General features: G+C 39.5%; 1 protein-coding gene across 4 annotated transcripts in view; it reads left to right on the top strand.

The window, feature by feature from the left end:
• Nucleotides 1–17792, top strand: part of LARP1B (La ribonucleoprotein 1B) — a 224771-nt gene that overhangs the window by 64003 nt on the left and 142976 nt on the right. For all 4 annotated transcript variants that reach the window (XM_053703651.1, XM_053703653.1, XM_053703652.1 and 1 more), the window contains one exon: nucleotides 15444–15630. In XM_053703651.1, coding sequence (XP_053559626.1) covers nucleotides 15444–15630 — 187 coding nt within the window. The remainder of the gene's footprint in view (nucleotides 1–15443; nucleotides 15631–17792) is intronic.

Genomic DNA, 17792 nt, shown 5'->3' on the forward strand with positions numbered 1-17792 from the left:
TGTTTTTGCTGCCCTTTTGGTAAAAGACTTTGTAGGTTTACTTGGTCTTTTTTTCTGTATCCACAGGTACATGTTAGGAGGGAAGCCTTTCAAACCTGAGTTGCCCTGCTGCCGGGCAGACTGTGTTGGAGGTAAGTGCTACTTTTATTTTTCTGATGGGTCAGAAAGGTTTTGGCACTTATGAGGTTAATTTGGGATATCAATCCTTCTTATGTGCAGGTTTTTTATTATGGCAGTAATTGTTTTTTATGTGGGGCACTGAGAGGATGGCTCTGTTAGGAGTGCTTTTTAGCTCTCCTTATTTTGGCTAGTGATCGTTTTATTGGAGTATGCTCATTTATTTTCTATTAGCATCAGTCCTGTTTAGCACTTATTTGTGCAGTTTCTATAATGGGCTTTTCTAAGTGCTGCCTAGTGGTGTGCCACATAACGGCTTGTGTTGGAGCGTGTCACATTCTTTCTGTTCCTGCCGTTGACTGTTTGTAATGATTGTCAGCCAGGAGGTGGTTGTATATGACCATGATGGGCGGAGCCTTTTCGGTGCGTGCTCTTAATTTTTTCACTTCTGAGTGTAGGAAGTGATGCGCTGTCGGCTCCTGTTCAGGTGTGTGTGGTAGGCAGAACGGAGAGCGGGTGCTGACAGTCGGGAGTCCGGATTGCCTTTGGCTATGTTTGTATTGTTCTGGTCCGTGGGAGGTCAGGTAAGCACCTCAACAAGACTTGTAGAGGTGCAGCTAGGGTCTAGAATTTATTTTCTGGGTGAAATTTGTTTGTGTAACATTCTTAAAGTGACAGAAACGTTATTCTTTTGCTGCTACATTTTGTTGATTTTTTTATTTGTTCATTTTTTTTGTGTGTTAAAGATAGAACAAGAGGACTTGCAAGATGTTACTTGCACTTTATGTCTAGATGCTAATGTGGAGCCACCTATCCCTTTCTGTTCCTCATGTATAGAGAGAACATTATATTACAGGGATAGGCTTTTTGATTCAGAATGTTGTTCAGGGGTCTCCTGTTCAAGCTCTCCTATCATCCCAATCTCTATCCTCTTCTCATGCAGTGCCCTGTGTTTCATCTTAGGTTGGTTTTTTCTTTGCAGGATATGGCTACTCACATATCCTCTGCTGTATCTGAGGCTTTGTCTGCTTTTCCTGTGTTGCAGGGGAAGCACAAAAGGAAGTTTAAGGTTTCTGACTCTGTTGCAGTTATGTCAAATGTTTCTTCCCATAGGTCTGAGGAGGAAGATACTTCAGTAGCGTCTGAGGGGGAAATTTCAGACTCCGATAGTGTAATTCCTTCTGCTGATTCTGAGGTGGTTTCTTTCAGATTTAAACTGGAGCACCTCTGTTTGTTACTCAGTGAGGTTTTGGCTACTTTGGATGACTCTGACTCGACGGTCATAGTGACTCCCAAGAAGGCTAGTAAACTTAATGTTTCTTTCATGTAATTAGCAAGAGTCCATGAGCTAGTGACGTATGGGATATACATTCCTACCAGGAGGGGCAAAGTTTCCCAAACCTCAAAATGCCTATAAATACACCCCTCACCACACCCACAATTCAGTTTTACAAACTTTGCCTCCTATGGAGGTGGTGAAGTAAGTTTGTGCTAGATTCTACGTTGATATGCGCTCCGCAGCAAGTTGGAGCCCGGTTTTCCTCTCAGCGTGCAGTGAATGTCAGAGGGATGTGAGGAGAGTATTGCCTATTTGAATGCAGTGATCTCCTTCTACGGGGTCTATTTCATAGGTTCTCTGTTATCGGTCGTAGAGATTCATCTCTTACCTCCCTTTTCAGATCGACGATATACTCTTATATATACCATTACCTCTGCTGATTCTCGTTTCAGTACTGGTTTGGCTATCTGCTATATGTAGATGAGTGTCCTGGGGTAAGTAAGTCTTATTTTCTGTGACACTCCTAGCTATGGTTGGGCACTTTGTTTATAAAGTTCTAAATATATGTATTCAAACATTTATTTGCCTTGACTCAGAATGTTCAACTTTCCTTATTTTCAGACAGTCAGTTTCATATTTGGGATAATGCATTTTAATTTAACATTTTTCTTACCTTAAAATTTGACTTTTTCCCTGTGGGCTGTTAGGCTCGCGGGGGCTGAAAATGCTTCATTTTATTGCGTCATTCTTGGCGCGGACTTTTTTGGCGCAAAAATTCTATTTCCGTTTCCGGCGTCATACGTGTCGCCGGAAGTTGCGTCATTTTTTGACGTTATTTTGCGCCAAAAATGTCAGCGTTCCGGATGTGGCGTCATTTTTGGCGCCAAAAAGCATTTAGGCGCCAAATAATGTGGGCGTCTTATTTGGCGCGAAAAAATATGGGCGTCGCTTTTGTCTCCACATTATTTAAGTCTCATTTTTTATTGCTTCTGGTTGCTAGAAGCTTGTTCTTTGGCATTTTTTCCCATTCCTGAAACTGTCATTTAAGTAATTTGATCAATTTTGCTTTATATATATGTTGTTTTTTCTCTTACATATTGCAAGATGTCTCACGTTGCATCTGAGTCAGAAGATACTACAGGAAAATCGCTGTCAAGTGCTGAATCTACCAAAGCTAAGTGTATCTGCTGTAAACTTTTGGTAGCTATTCCTCCAGCTGTTGTTTGTATTGATTGTCATAACAAACTTGTTAAAGCAGATAATATTTCCTTTAGTAAAGTACCATTGCCTGTTGCAGTTCCTTCAACATCTAAGGTGCAGAATGTTCCTGATAATATAAGAGATTTTGTTTCTGAATCCATAAAGAAGGCTATGTCTGTTATTTCTCCTTCTAGTAAACGTAAAAAATCTTTTAAAACTTCTCTCCCTACAGATGAATTTTTAAATGAACATCATCATTCTGATTCTGATGATTCCTCTGGTTCAGAGGATTCTGTCTCAGAGGTTGATGCTGATAAATCTTCATATTTATTTAAAATGGAATTTATTCGTTCTTTACTTAAAGAAGTACTAATTGCTTTAGAAATAGAGGATTCTGGTCCTCTTGATACTAATTCTAAACGTTTAGATAAGGTATTTAAAGCTCCTGTGGTTATTCCAGAAGTTTTTCCTGTTCCTAATGCTATTTCTGCAGTAATTTCCAAAGAATGGGATAATTTGGGTAATTCATTTACTCCTTCTAAACGTTTTAAGCAATTATATCCTGTGCCGTCTGACAGATTAGAATTTTGGGACAAGATCCCTAAAGTTGATGGGGCTATTTCTACCCTTGCTAAACGTACTACTATTCCTACGTCAGATGGTACTTTGTTTAAGGATCCTCTAGATAGGAAAATTGAATCCTTTCTAAGAAAAGCTTATCTGTGTTCAGGTAATCTTCTTAGACCTGCTATATCTTTGGCTGATGTTGCTGCAGCTTCAACTTTTTGGTTGGAAACTTTAGCGCAACAAGTAACACATCGTGATTCTCATGATATTATTATTCTTCTTCAGCATGCTAATAATTTTATCTGTGATGCCATTTTTGATATTATCAGAGTTGATGTCAGGTTTATGTCTCTAGCTATTTTAGCTAGAAGAGCTTTATGGCTTAAAACTTGGAATGCTGATATGGCTTCTAAATCAACTTTACTTTCCATTTCTTTCCAGGGTAACAAATTATTTGGTTCTCAGTTGGATTCCATTATTTCAACTGTTACTGGTGGGAAAGGAACTTTTTTACCACAGGATAAAAAATCTAAAGGTAAAAACAGGGCTAATAATCGTTTTCGTTCCTTTCGTTTCAACAAAGAACGAAAGCCTGATCCTTCATCCTCAGGAGCAGTTTCAGTTTGGAGACCATCTCCAGTCTGGAATAAATCCAAGCCAGCTAGAAAGGCAAAGCCTGCTTCTAAGTCCACATGAAGGTGCGGCCCTCATTCCAGCTCAGCTGGTAGGGGGCAGGTTACGTTTTTTCAAGGAAATTTGGATCAATTCTGTTCACAATCTTTGGATTCAGAGCATTGTTTCAGAAGGGTACAGAATTGGTTTCAAGTTGAGACCTCCTGCAAAGAGATTTTTTCTTTCCCGTGTCCCAGTAAATCCAGTAAAAGCTCAAGCATTTCTGAAATGTGTTTCAGATCTAGAGTTGACTGGAGTAATTATGCCAGTTCCAGTTCTGGAACAGGGGATGGGGTTTTATTCAAATCTCTTCATTGTACCAAAGAAGGAGAATTCTTTCAGACCAGTTCTGGATCTAAAAATATTGAATCATTATGTAAGGATACCAACATTCAAGATGGTAACTGTAAGGACTATCTTACCTTTTGTTCAGCAAGGGAATTATATGTCCACAATAGATTTACAGGATGCATATCTGCATATTCCGATTCATCCAGATCATTATCAGTTCCTGAGATTCTCGTTTCTGGACAAGCATTACCAGTTTGTGGCTCTGCCGTTTGGCCTAGCTACAGCTCCAAGAATTTTTACAAAGGTTCTCGGTGCCCTGCTGTCTGTAATCAGAGAACAGGGTATTGTGGTATTTCCTTATTTGGACGATATCTTGGTACTTGCTCAGTCTTTACATTTAGCAGAATCTCATACGAATCGACTTGTGTTGTTTCTTCAAGATCATGGTTGGAGGATCAATTTACCAAAAAGTTCTTTGATTCCTCAGACAAGGGTAACCTTTCTGGGTTTCCAGATGGATTCAGTGTCCATGACTCTGTCTTTAACAGACAAGAGACGTCTAAAGTTGATTGCAGCTTGTCGAAACCTTCAGTCACAATCATTCCCTTCGGTAGCCTTATGCATGGAAATTCTAGGTCTTATGACTGCTGCATCGGACGCGATCCCCTTTGCTCGTTTTCACATGCGACCTCTTCAGCTCTGTATGCTGAAGCAATGGTGCAAGGATTACACGAAGATATCTCAATTAATATCTTTAAAACTGATTGTTCGACACTCTCTAACATGGTGGACAGATCACCATCGTTTAATTCAGGGGGCTTCTTTTGTGCTTCCGACCTGGACTGTAATTTCAACAGATGCAAGTCTCACAGGTTGGGGAGCTGTGTGGGGATCTCTGACGGCACAAGGAGTTTGGGAATCTCAGGAGGTGAGATTACCGATCAATATTTTGGAACTCCGTGCAATTTTCAGAGCTCTTCAGTTTTGGCCTCTTCTGAAGAGAGAATCGTTCATTTGTTTTCAGACAGACAATGTCACAACTGTGGCATACATCAATCATCAAGGAGGGACTCACAGTCCTCTGGCTATGAAAGAAGTATCTCGAATTTTGGTTTGGGCGGAATCCAGCTCCTGTCTAATCTCTGCGGTTCATATCCCAGGTGTAGACAATTGGGAAGCGGATTATCTCAGTCGCCAAACGTTGCATCCGGGCGAATGGTCTCTTCACCCAGAGGTATTTCTTCAGATTGTTCAAATGTGGGAACTTCCAGAAATAGATCTGATGGCGTCCCATCTAAACAAGAAACTTCCCAGGTATCTGTCCAGATCCCGGGATCCTCAGGCGGAGGCAGTGGATGCATTATCACTTCCTTGGAAGTATCATCCTGCCTATATCTTTCCGCCTCTAGTTCTTCTTCCAAGAGTAATCTCCAAGATTCTGAAGGAATGCTCGTTTGTTCTGCTGGTAGCTCCGGCATGGCCTCACAGGTTTTGGTATGCGGATCTTGTCCGGATGGCCTCTTGCCAACCGTGGACTCTTCCGTTAAGACCAGACCTTCTGTCACAAGGTCCTTTTTTTCCATCAGGATCTGAAATCCTTAAATTTAAAGGTATGGAGATTGAACGCTTGATTCTTGGTCAAAGAGGTTTCTCTGACTCTGTGATTAATACTATGTTACAGGCTCGTAAATCTGTATCTCGAGAGATATATTATAGAGTCTGGAAGACTTATATTTCTTGGTGTCTTTCTCATCATTTTTCCTGGCATTCTTTTAGAATACCGAGAATTTTACAGTTTCTTCAGGATGGTTTAGATAAGGGTTTGTCCGCAAGTTCTTTGAAAGGACAAATCTCTGCTCTTTCTGTTCTTTTTCACAGAAAGATTGCTATTCTTCCTGATATTCATTGTTTTGTACAAGCTTTGGTTCGTATAAAACCTGTCATTAAGTCAATTTCTCCTCCTTGGAGTTTGAATTTGGTTCTGGGAGCTCTTCAAGCTCCTCCGTTTGAACCTATGCATTCATTGGACATTAAATTACTTTCTTGGAAAGTTTTGTTCCTTTTGGCCATCTCTTCTGCCAGAAGAGTTTCTGAATTATCTGCTCTTTCTTGTGAGTCTCCTTTTCTGATTTTTCATCAGGATAAGGCGGTGTTGCGAACTTCTTTTGAATTTTTACCTAAAGTTGTGAATTCTAACAACATTAGTAGAGAAATTGTGGTTCCTTCATTATGTCCTAATCCTAAGAATTCTAAGGAGAAATCGTTGCATTCTTTGGATGTTGTTAGAGCTTTGAAATATTATGTTGAAGCTACGAAATCTTTTCGTAAGACTTCTAGTCTATTTGTTATCTTTTCCGGTTCTAGAAAAGGCCAGAAAGCTTCTGCCATTTCTTTGGCATCTTGGTTGAAATCTTTAATTCATCTTGCCTATGTTGAGTCGGGTAAAACTCCGCCTCAGAGAATTACAGCTCATTCTACTAGGTCAGTTTCTACTTCCTGGGCGTTTAGGAATGAAGCTTCGGTTGACCAGATCTGCAAAGCAGCAACTTGGTTCTCTTTGCATACTTTTACTAAATTCTACCATTTTGATGTATTTTCTTCTTCTGAAGCAGTTTTTGGTAGAAAAGTACTTCAGGCAGCGGTTTCAGTTTGAATCTTTTGCTTATGTTTTTCGTTAAACTTTATTTTGGGTGTGGATTATTTTCAACAGGAATTGGCTGTCTTTATTTTATCCCTCCCTCTCTAGTGACTCTTGTGTGGAAAGATCCACATCTTGGGTAGTCATTATCCCATACGTCACTAGCTCATGGACTCTTGCTAATTACATGAAAGAAAACATAATTTATGTAAGAACTTACCTGATAAATTCATTTCTTTCATATTAGCAAGAGTCCATGAGGCCCGCCCTTTTTTTGTGGTGGTTATGATTTTGTATAAAGCACAATTATTCCAATTCCTTATTTTATATGCTTTCGCACTTTTTTATCACCCCACTTCTTGGCTATTCGTTAAACTGAATTGTGGGTGTGGTGAGGGGTGTATTTATAGGCATTTTGAGGTTTGGGAAACTTTGCCCCTCCTGGTAGGAATGTATATCCCATACGTCACTAGCTCATGGACTCTTGCTAATATGAAAGAAATGAATTTATCAGGTAAGTTCTTACATAAATTATGTTTTTTTGAGGTTCCTAATGTGGCGGAATTTTTTCCTGTCCCAGATCGTGTTTCAGAAATTATTTCTTGGGAATTGGAGAAACCTGGAATTTCTTTTTCCCCTTCTCCAATTTTTAGGAAGATGTTTCCTATTGCAGGCTCTATTAAGGAATCCTGGCAGACTGTTCCTAAGGTAGAGGGAGCTATTTCAACTTTGGCCAAGAGGACCACTATTCCTATTGAGGATAGTTGTTCCTTTAAGGATCACATGGATAAGAAGTTGGAGGCTTTACTTAAAAAGATGTATGTTCACCAGGGATTTCAATGGCAGCCTGCTGTGTGTATTGCTATGGTTACCAGTGCGGCTGCATATTGGTTTGATGCGTTGTCTGATTCTATTCAGCAGGATACTCCTCTGGATGAGATTCATGATAGAATTAAAGCTTTAAAATTGGCTAATTCTTTTATTGCAGACGCTTCTTTACAGGTCATCAAGTTGGGAGCAAAGATTTCTGGCTTTGCTGTTCTGGTACGCAGGGCCTTATGGTTAAAGTCCTGGTCTGCGGATGTATCATCTAAATCTAAGCTTTTATCTATTCCTTACAAGGGTATAACCCTGTTTGGGCCGGTTTGGCTGAGATTATTTCTGATATTACGGGAGGGAAGGGGCATTCTCTCCCTCAGGATAAGAGAAATAAACAGAAGGGTTGTCAGAGTAATTTTCGTTCCTTCTCTGGTAAGTCTTCCTCCTCCAAAAAGGGTCAGTCCAAGGCCTCTTGGAAGTCCAATCAGTCCTGGAGCAAGGGGAAGCAATCTAAAAAGCCTGCTGCTGACTCAGTCAGCATGAAAGGTCTGCCCCCGATCCGGGAATGGATTGCGTGGGGGACAGGCTTTTACTTTTCACTCAAGCCTGGGTTCGAGATGTTCCAGATCCCTGGGTGGTAGATATTGTGTCCCAGGGAAAAATTTTCCTCAAAGGGGCAGGTTTCTTCTTTCAACGTTATCTGTAGACCAGATTAAAAGAGAGGCATTTTTAAGTTGTGTTCAGGATCTTTCCGACATGGGAGTGATCGTTCCTGTTCCAGTTCAGGAGCAGGAACTAGGGTTTTATTCCAATCTATTAATCGTTCCCAAAAAGGAGGGAACTTTCAGACCCATCCTAGATCTCAATTGTGTAAACAAATTTCTCAGAGTTCCGTCTTTCACGATGGAAACTATTCGGTCAATTCTTCCTCTGGTTCAAGAGGGTCAGTTCATGACTACAGTAGATCTGAAGGATGAATATCTACATATTCCCATTCACAAGGATCATCACACATTTCTGAGATTTGCTTTCCTAGACAAGCATTTTCAGTTTGTGGCTCTTCCTTTGGGTATTACAACAGCTCCCAGAGTGTTCTCAAAAGTCCTGGGTGCGTTACTGGCAGTTCTCAGATTGCAGGGGGTTGCTGTAGCTCCTTATCTGGACGACATTCTTTTCCACTAGCAAGCTCCCACACGGAGATGTTGTTGTCTTTTCTGCGCTCCCACAGTTGGAAGGTGAATTTAGGAAAAAGTTCCTTGATTCCGGCTACAAGATTGGTATTCTTGGTAACCATTATAGATTCTCTAGAAATTAAGATATTTTTTTTGACAGATACAAGGAAATAAAAAATGTTCAATTCTTGCCTTGCTCTTCAGTCCTCTCCTCGGCCGTCGGTGGCCCAGTGTATGGAGGTTATTGGTCTGATGGTTTCGGTAATGGACATCATTCAGATTGCTCGGTTCCATCTCAGGCCTCTGCAGTTATGCATGCTCCGACAGTGGAAAGGGGATTATATGGATCTGTCTCCACAGATTGTTCTAGATCAAGCTGCAAGAGCTTCTCTTCCGTGTTGGTTGGCTCAGGATCTTCTCTCTCAGCGAACCTGTTTTCGCAGGCCTACCTGGGTGATCGTGACCACGGATGCCAGTCTGCTGGGTTGGGGAGATGTCTGGGGTTCGCTGAAGGCTTTAGGGTCTGTGGACTCGGGAGGAATCGTCTCTTCCCATAAATATCTTGGAGCTGAGGGCCATCTTCAATGCTCTTTTGGCATGGCCTCAGTTAGCTTCAACCCAGTCTATCAGGTTTCAGTCGGACAACATTTTGTCAGTGTCTTACATCAGTCATCAAGGAGGGACTCGGAGTTCCCTGGCCATGATAGAGGTCTTCAAGATTATGCAGTGGGCGGAAGCTCACAACTGCTGTCTGTCTGCGATCCACATTCCAGGGGTCGACAATTGGGAAGCGGATTTTCTGAGCAGACAGTCTTTTTTTCATCCGGGGGAGTCAGAACTTCATCCGGAGGTGTTTTCCAGTTTGATTCTCAGATGGAGTTAACCGGAGCTGGATCTTATGGCATCTCGTCACAATGCCAAGCTTCCAAAGTACGAATCGAGGTCAAGGGATCTTCAGGCTGTACTGATAGATGCTCTAGCAGTTCCTTGGAAGTTCAGCCTGGCTTACGTGTTTCCTCAGTTTGCCCTTCTTCCTCGGGTCATTGCTTGGATCAGACAAGAAAGGGCGTCGGTGATTCTCATTGCACCGGCGTGGCCTCGCAGGATCTGGTATGCAGATCTGGTGGAGATGTCATCCTCCCCACCTTGGAGTCTTCCGTTAAGGAAGGGCCTTCTACTTCAGGGGCCCTTCCTTCATCCAAATCTCGTTTCTCTGAAGTTGACTGCTTGGAGATTGACCGCTTGATTTTATCTAAGCGTGGTTTTTCTGAGTCGGTTATTGAGACTATGATTCAGGCACGTAAGCCTGTGACTAGAAAGATCTATTATAAGATATGGCGTAGATATCTGTATTGGTGTGAATCCAGAGGCTATTCTTGAAGTAGTGTCAAGATTCCTAGGATTTTGTCTTTTCTCCAGGAGGGTCTGGAGAAGGGTTTATCTGCTAGTACCCTGAAGGGGCAGATTTCTGCTTTATCTATTTTGTTGCACAAATGTCTGACGGATGTGCCAGACGTTCAGTCTTTTTGTCAGGCTTTGGTTAGAATCCGGCCTATGTTTTTAAGTTTGTGACTCCTCCTTGGAGTCTTAGTTCTTAGAGTTCTCCAACAGGCTCCATTTGAGCCTATGCATTCTTTGGATATTAAGTTGTTAACCTGGAAGGTTTTGTTTTTGGTTGCTATCTCTTCGGTTCGAAGAGTTTCGGAACTTTCTGCATTGCAATGTGAGACTCCTTTTCTTATTTTTCATTCTGATAAGATAGTTCTTCGTACTGCCCTAGGTTTTCTTCCCAAGGTTGTTTCTGATAAGAATATTAATCAAGTAATTGTTGTTCCTTCTTTGTGTCCTTATCCTTCTTCTCATAAGGAACATTTGTTGCACAATCTGGATGTAGTTCGTGCTTTGAAATATTATTTGCAGGCGACTAAGGTTTTTCGCCAGTCTTCTTCTTTATTTGTTGTTTTTTGGTTGAGGAGTGTTATTTGCTTGGCATATGAGACTGCTGGCATATGAGAAAATCTCGGCTCATTCCACAAGGGCTGTTTCTTCTACTTGGGTTCTTCTACTTCGGCTTTCAAAAATGTTTTTTCTGTAGATCAGATTTGCAAGGCTGCCACTTTCATCTTTACACACTTTTTCTAAATTTTACAAATTTGATTCTTTTGCTTCAGCTGAGGCTGTTTTTGAGAGACAGGTTCTTCAAGCAGTGGTGCCTTCTGTTTAGGCTAACTGTCTTGTCCCTCCCTAATCATCTGTGTCCTCTAGCTTGAGTATTGATTCCCAATAGTAATTATGATGATCCGTGGACTCGCGTGTCATTAGAAAGAAAATTAAATTTATGCTTACCTGATAAATTTGTTTCTTTCTTGACACGGTGAGTCCTGTACTCAGTTTATTTTTTCATAAACCTCAGGCACCTCTGCACCTTATATTACTTCCTTTCCCTTTGGTCGAATGACTGGGGGTTGTGGATAAGGGAGTGCTATTTAACAGCTTTGCTGTGGTGCTCTTTGCCTCCTCCTGCTGGTCAGGAGTGATATTCCCAACAGTAATTATGATGATCCGTGGACTTACTGTGTCAAGAAAGAAATACATTTATCAGGTAAGCATACATTTAATTTTCTGTGAGGGGGGGAAAAAAAGTGCAGGTTTTTGTTTTGGGGGGAAAAAGTTACCCATTTGGCATTTCTTTACTTCACCTCAGCAACTAGTGTGGGTAGGACGTTGGCTTTCTCTCATGCTCTTAGCCACTAAAAGAAAATGTGTAAACCATACAAAAATATTTTTGAAAGTAATTTTAAATAAATCACTAACGAAACCTGTTCATAAGACCCTAAACCAAACTGTACTCTCATATTTTAAAACAATTTGTTCTACTACAACTACTGAATTGAATTGTCTGGTACAAATACTGAACTTAAAGAAAAATGTAATGAGTATGCAATTTTACACATTCTTATTTGCTTCTGCTATCAAATTTGTCTTTTTTTCTGTTGGCATATTTTATTAAACTGTCGGGACATAATCTCAGGAACTTGCATGTGTCTTCAGCACTATATGCAGCAGTTTTTGCAAAGATGTTATCCATTTGCAAGAGCACTATATGGCAGCGCTATTTCCTGACATATAGTGCTCCAAATGCCTGCCTAAGTATCTCTTCAACAAAGAATACCATGTGAAAAAAGCAAACTTGATAAAAGTAAACTGGAAACCTTTTTTTTAAAATGTTATACTCTGAATCCTAAGATAATTTTTGTTATTTCTTTAAGCTTTGCTATGCATTAATGTTTTTCATATACATATTTGTGTTCGCCACAGAAAATGTTGCCAGCCAGGTGGCATTATTGAAGTTGGGTGGCTGCAGTGTAATACTTTGCAATAACGTCACATTTTTCTATTATGTATACCTGGGTTTTTAAACCAAAATAACAGCATAATTTATGAACACAAGTTGATTTAATGATGATTTGTGCAACAAACATTGAAAAAAATATCTATTTTATTTTTAATTAATATTGGCTTAAATCTTAGCTGGTGGTCATTAGAATCAGTCTGGTGTGGTGTGTCTATTAAATAGGTCCTTGGCAGACCACTTAAAATAACATTGTATATATGGTCTTACCAAACTTACGCCTAGATTTGGAGTTTTGTCGGTAAAGACCTGCGGTGCTAACAAGCCTTTTTTTTCCAGCGCACCCGTAAGCCAACGCTGGTATTACGTGTTGTCTGAATGGCTGTGTTAGCCTCAGAAAAGGAAGCGTTGAGAAAATTTAGCTCCACTTCAACCCTCAATACCAGCGTTGCTTACGGTAGCAGTAAGCTGGAAAAACGTGCTCGTGCACGATATCCCCATAGGAAACAATGGAGCTGAGTTGGCTGGAAAAAAAACCTAACACCTGCAAAAAAGCAGCGTTCAGCTCCTAACGCAGCCCCATTGTTTCCTATGGGGAAATACTTTCTAAGTCTACACCTAACACCCTAACATGAACCCAGAGTCTAAACACCCCTAAACTTACACTTATTAACCCCTAATCTGCCGCCCCCGCTATCGCTGACACCTACATTATATTAACCCCTAATCTGCCGCTCCGGACACCGCCGCAACCTACATTATAGCTATGAACCCCTAATCTGCTGTCCCTAACATCGCCGACACCTATATTATATTTATTACCCCCTAATCTGCCCCCCCCAACGTCGCCGCCACCTACCTACACTTATTAACCCCCTAATCTGCCGACCGGACATCGCCGCCACTATAATAAATGTATTAACCCCTAAACCGCCGCACTCCCGCCTCGCAAACACTATAATAAATTTTATTAACCCCTAATCTGCCCTCCCTAACATAGCCGCCACCTACCTACAATTATTAACCCCTAAACTCCCGCCCCAACGTCGCCGCTACTATAATAGTTATTAACCCCTAAACCTAAGTCTAACCCTAACACCCCCCTAACTTAAATATAATTTAAATTAAACAAACTAAATTTACTATCATTAAAATAAATTATTCCTATTTAAAACTATATACTTACCTATAAAATAAACCCTAATATAGCTACAATATAACTAATAGTTACATTGTAGCTATTTTAGAATTTATATTTATTTTACAGGCAACTTTGTATTTATTTTAACTAGCTACAATAGCTATTAAATAGTTAACTATTTAATAGCTCCTAGTTAAAATAAGTACAAAATTACCTGTAACATAAATCCTAACCTAAGTTACAAATACACCTAACACTACACTATCAATTAATTACCTACAATTAGCTAAACTAAAATACAATTAAATAAACTAAACTATAATAAAAAAAAAACACTAAATTACAGAAAATAAAAAAAAATTACATGAAGTTTAAACTGATTACACCTAATCTAAACCCCCTAATAAAAAAAAAAAAAAAAAAAAATGCCCTACCCTATCTTAAATTACAAAGTAATCAGCTCTTTTACCAGCCCTTAAAAGGGCTTTTTGCGGTGCATTGCCCCAAAGTAATCAGCTCTTTTACCTGTAAATAAAAATACAATACCCCCCCAACATTACAACCCACCACCCACATACCCCTACTCTAAAATCCACCCAAACCCCCCTTAAAAAAAACCTAACACTAATCCCCTGAAGATCTCCCTACCTTGAGTCGTCTTCACCCAGCCGAGCCGAATTCTTCATCCAAGCGGGGCAGAAGAGGTCTTCCATCCGATTTGAAGTCTTCATCCAAGCGGAATCTTCTATCTTCATCCATCCGGAGCGGCAGCATCCTGAAGACCTCTGACGCGGAACATCCATCCTGGCCGACGATTTCCCGACGGCTGATCCAATCAGCCTATCGGGTTGACCTCGCATTCTATTGGCTGTTCCGATCAGCCAATAGAATGCAAGGTCAATCTGATTGGGGGTTTAGATTAGGTGTAATTAGTTTAAACTTCTTGTAATTTTTTTTTTTTTTTTCTGTAATTTAGTGTTTGTTTGTTTTTTTTGTATTATAGTTTAGTTTATTTAATTGTATTTTAGTTTACATAATTGTAGGTAATTTATTTAATTAATTTATTGATAGTGTAGTGTTAGGTGTATTTGTAACTTAGGTTAGGATTTATTTTACAGGTAATTTTGTAATTATTTTAACTAGGTAGCTATTAAATAGTTATTAACTATTTAATAGCTATTGTACCTAGTTAAAATAAATACAAAGTTGCCTGTAAAATAAAAATAAATCCTAAAATAGCTACAATGTAACTATTAGTTATATTGTAGCTATATTGGGGTTTATTTTATAGTTAAGTATTTAGTTTTAAATAGGAATAATTTATTTAATGATAGTAAATTTAGTTCGTTTAATTTAAATTATATTTAAGTTAGGGGGGGTTAGGGTTAGACTTAGGTTTAGGGGTTAATAACTTTATTATAGTAGCGGCGACGTTGGGGGGCGGGAGATTAGGGGTTGATAATTGTAGGTAGGTGGCGGCACTGTTAGGGACGGCAGATTAGGGGTTATTAAAATGTATTATAGTGTTTGCGAGGCGGGAGTGCGGCGGTTTAGGGGTTAATACATTTATTATAGTGGCAACGATGTCCGGTCGGCATATTAGGGGTTAATAAGTGTAGGTAGGGTTTGCGATGTGGGGGTGCCTCGGTTTAGGGGTTCATTGGTAGTTTATGGGCGTTAGTGTACTTTATAACACTGTAGTTAAGAGCTTTATGTTCCGGCGTTAGCCCATAAAGCTCTTAACTACTGACTTTTTTTTGCAGTTGGAGTCTTGGCGGTAGAGGCTCTACCGCTCACTTCAACCAAGACTCGTAATACCAGCGTTAGGCAAATCCCATAGAAAAGATAGGATACACAATTGACGTAAGTGGATTTGCGGTAGCCTCGAGTCGCGGAAATAAAGTGAGCGGTAGACCCTTTCCTGCCTGACTCGTAATACCAGCGTTGGATAAAAAGCAGCGTTAGGACCCCTTAACGCTGCTTTTTAAGGCTAACGCAGAACTCCAAATCTAGGCGTTATTATTCTAATAGTAATTCTGAAGTGATGACACAATACCTTTGTGTCATTTCTGACTGGTTTTATGTAATCGCAATCGTATATTATTGATGGTTTGATTTGTATTTGGTATGAGATGATAAAAGGTGGTACATATTATGAAACCCCTGATATTAATTTAGTCTTTTTTAAATTTCAGTGCCAACACATTATTGTTAGTCAACCAATTCATAAAACAGAGAGCGAGAAAGAAAAGAGAAATGAGAAAACGAAAACGAAACCGAAGACTATCAAACGAAGTAAAGCGAATATTGAGATGAAGATGGATGAACCTGTAGAGGATTTAAGGCACGGTGATGCACATGCTGCTGCACAGAAGAAAAAAAGTGAGTGCCTATATGTCAAATAATTTAAAGACTGATTAAACACAGTAGAATTGCATAATCAACACATGCATAATAAAATTACAATGTAAAACAGTTTGAATTTCAAATGAGTAGTAGATATTTTTCTGACAGTTCAATTTTCCTTACCCTGCATCGTGTGACAGTCATCACAAATTGCATATACGTATACACTGAATTTTTGCACATACTCAGTAGGGGCCAGTGCCTAAGAAGGTGTATAAAAAGATTCTGCACTTTTTAATAATGGAAATGAATTGAAAAGCTGCTTACAATTCCATGTTCTATGGGAATCATGAAAGTTTAATAGAAAATATCTTGAATGCACACATTTAATTTGTGTTCTCTTGTTTTATGCATGTTAGACACACACAGACTGAATTTTACAAAACAAACTAATTGGTCTTATCATTGGCAAGATGCTATTGATACTCTTGACTTTATAGTTATAGTGAAGCCATTGAAATGTATTATTGGATTCACACAGGAAAGCACATGAAAAGCACATGACCAAGCTTTAACCCTTATTAGTCAATTGAATATTCAACCCACAGTTATTAGGAGCTGTTTGGTTATATTCAGCACCACAAACCTATTTAAAGTGAAGGTAAACTTTGCACGATTTGATTATTGGCAATGTAAATACTTATAAAATTAGAGGTACTTTAATTCATCAATTTCATTATTTTAATATATTTACCGAGTTATCAGCTTTTTTATCTCCATTTCTAATAGTTTCCAAATCAGCCCGTTTTTTGTTTTTTTTGGTCCAGTCACGTTCTTGAATCGGCCAATAGTAAGTCTGGCCGTTAGGCGGCCGTCATTTGACGTCGCAACATTGCTGGACGTTCTGCGCATGCGTTGGCATTATTTCCTTTTACATCTACTGATAACTGTTTCAGTACTGGTTTGGCTATCTGCTTTATGTGGATGGGTTTCTTTTGCTAAGCATTTTTTCATTACTTAAAGGGACACTGAACCCAAATATTTTGTTTTGTGATTCAGATAGAGCATGACAATTTAAGCAACTTTCTAATTTACTCCTATTAAATTTTCTTCATTCTATTGTAATCTTTATTTGAAATGCAAGAATGTAAGTTTAGATGCCGGCCCATTTTTGGTGAACAACCTGGGTTGTTCTTACTGATTGGTGGATAAATTCATCCACTAATAAAAAAAAGTGCTTTCCACTAAACAAAAAGGTTAGATGCCTTTTTCAAATAAAGATAGCAAGAGAACAAAGAAAAATTGATAATAGGAGTAAATTAGAAAGTTGCTTAAACTTGCATGCTCTATCTGAATCACAAAAGAAAAAAATTGGTTTCAGTGTCCCTTTAAGACACTCTCAGCTATGGTTTGGCACTTTATGTATTAATATAAAGTTCTAAATATTTGTATTGTACTTATATTTGCCATGAGTCAAGTTTATGTATATTTCCTTTTGCAGTCTGTCAGTTTCATATTTGGGGAAAGAACATATTTAGGAAAATAATTTTCTTACCTTGGATTCTGTCTTTTTTTCAAATTGACTGCTTTTTCATTATTTTCGCTTGCAAAATTTGGCTCGCGAGGCGCAAAATGCTGATGTTTATTGCGTCATTCTTTGCGCAAGAATTTTTTTGTCGCGAAGGTATGTCCGGTGACGCAAGTTCGTCATTTCCGGCGTCTTAGTTGACACCGGGTTCCTTGCACAAGGTTGTGTCTGCAATGACGCGAGTGTGTCATTTCCGGATGTTGTTAGCGCCAAAAAATTTCATTTTGCGTTGTGCGTCATACTTGGACACTATTCATTCCATTCTTCCTTTAGTTCAAGAGAGCCAGTTCATGACAATGGTAGATCTGAAGGATGCGTATCTGCATATTGTCATCCACAGGGACCATCACAAGTTTCTGAGATTTTCTTTCCTAGACAGGCACTTTCAATTTGTGGCTCTTCCATTCGGTCTGGCAACAGCGCCCAGGATTTTCTCAAAGGTCCTGGGAGCTTTGCTGGCGGTGCTCCGATTGAGGGGTGTTGCTGTGGCGCTGTATCTGGACGACATTCTAGTTCAGGCGCCATCTTTTCAACAAGCAAGCTCCAACACAGAGATGTTGTCTTTTCTGCATTCTCACGGATGGAAGGTGAATTTGGGAAAAAGTTCCTT

This window comes from Bombina bombina, chromosome 2, assembly GCF_027579735.1.
Source record: "Bombina bombina isolate aBomBom1 chromosome 2, aBomBom1.pri, whole genome shotgun sequence".
In the NCBI taxonomy this organism is placed as follows: Eukaryota; Metazoa; Chordata; class Amphibia; order Anura; family Bombinatoridae; genus Bombina; species Bombina bombina.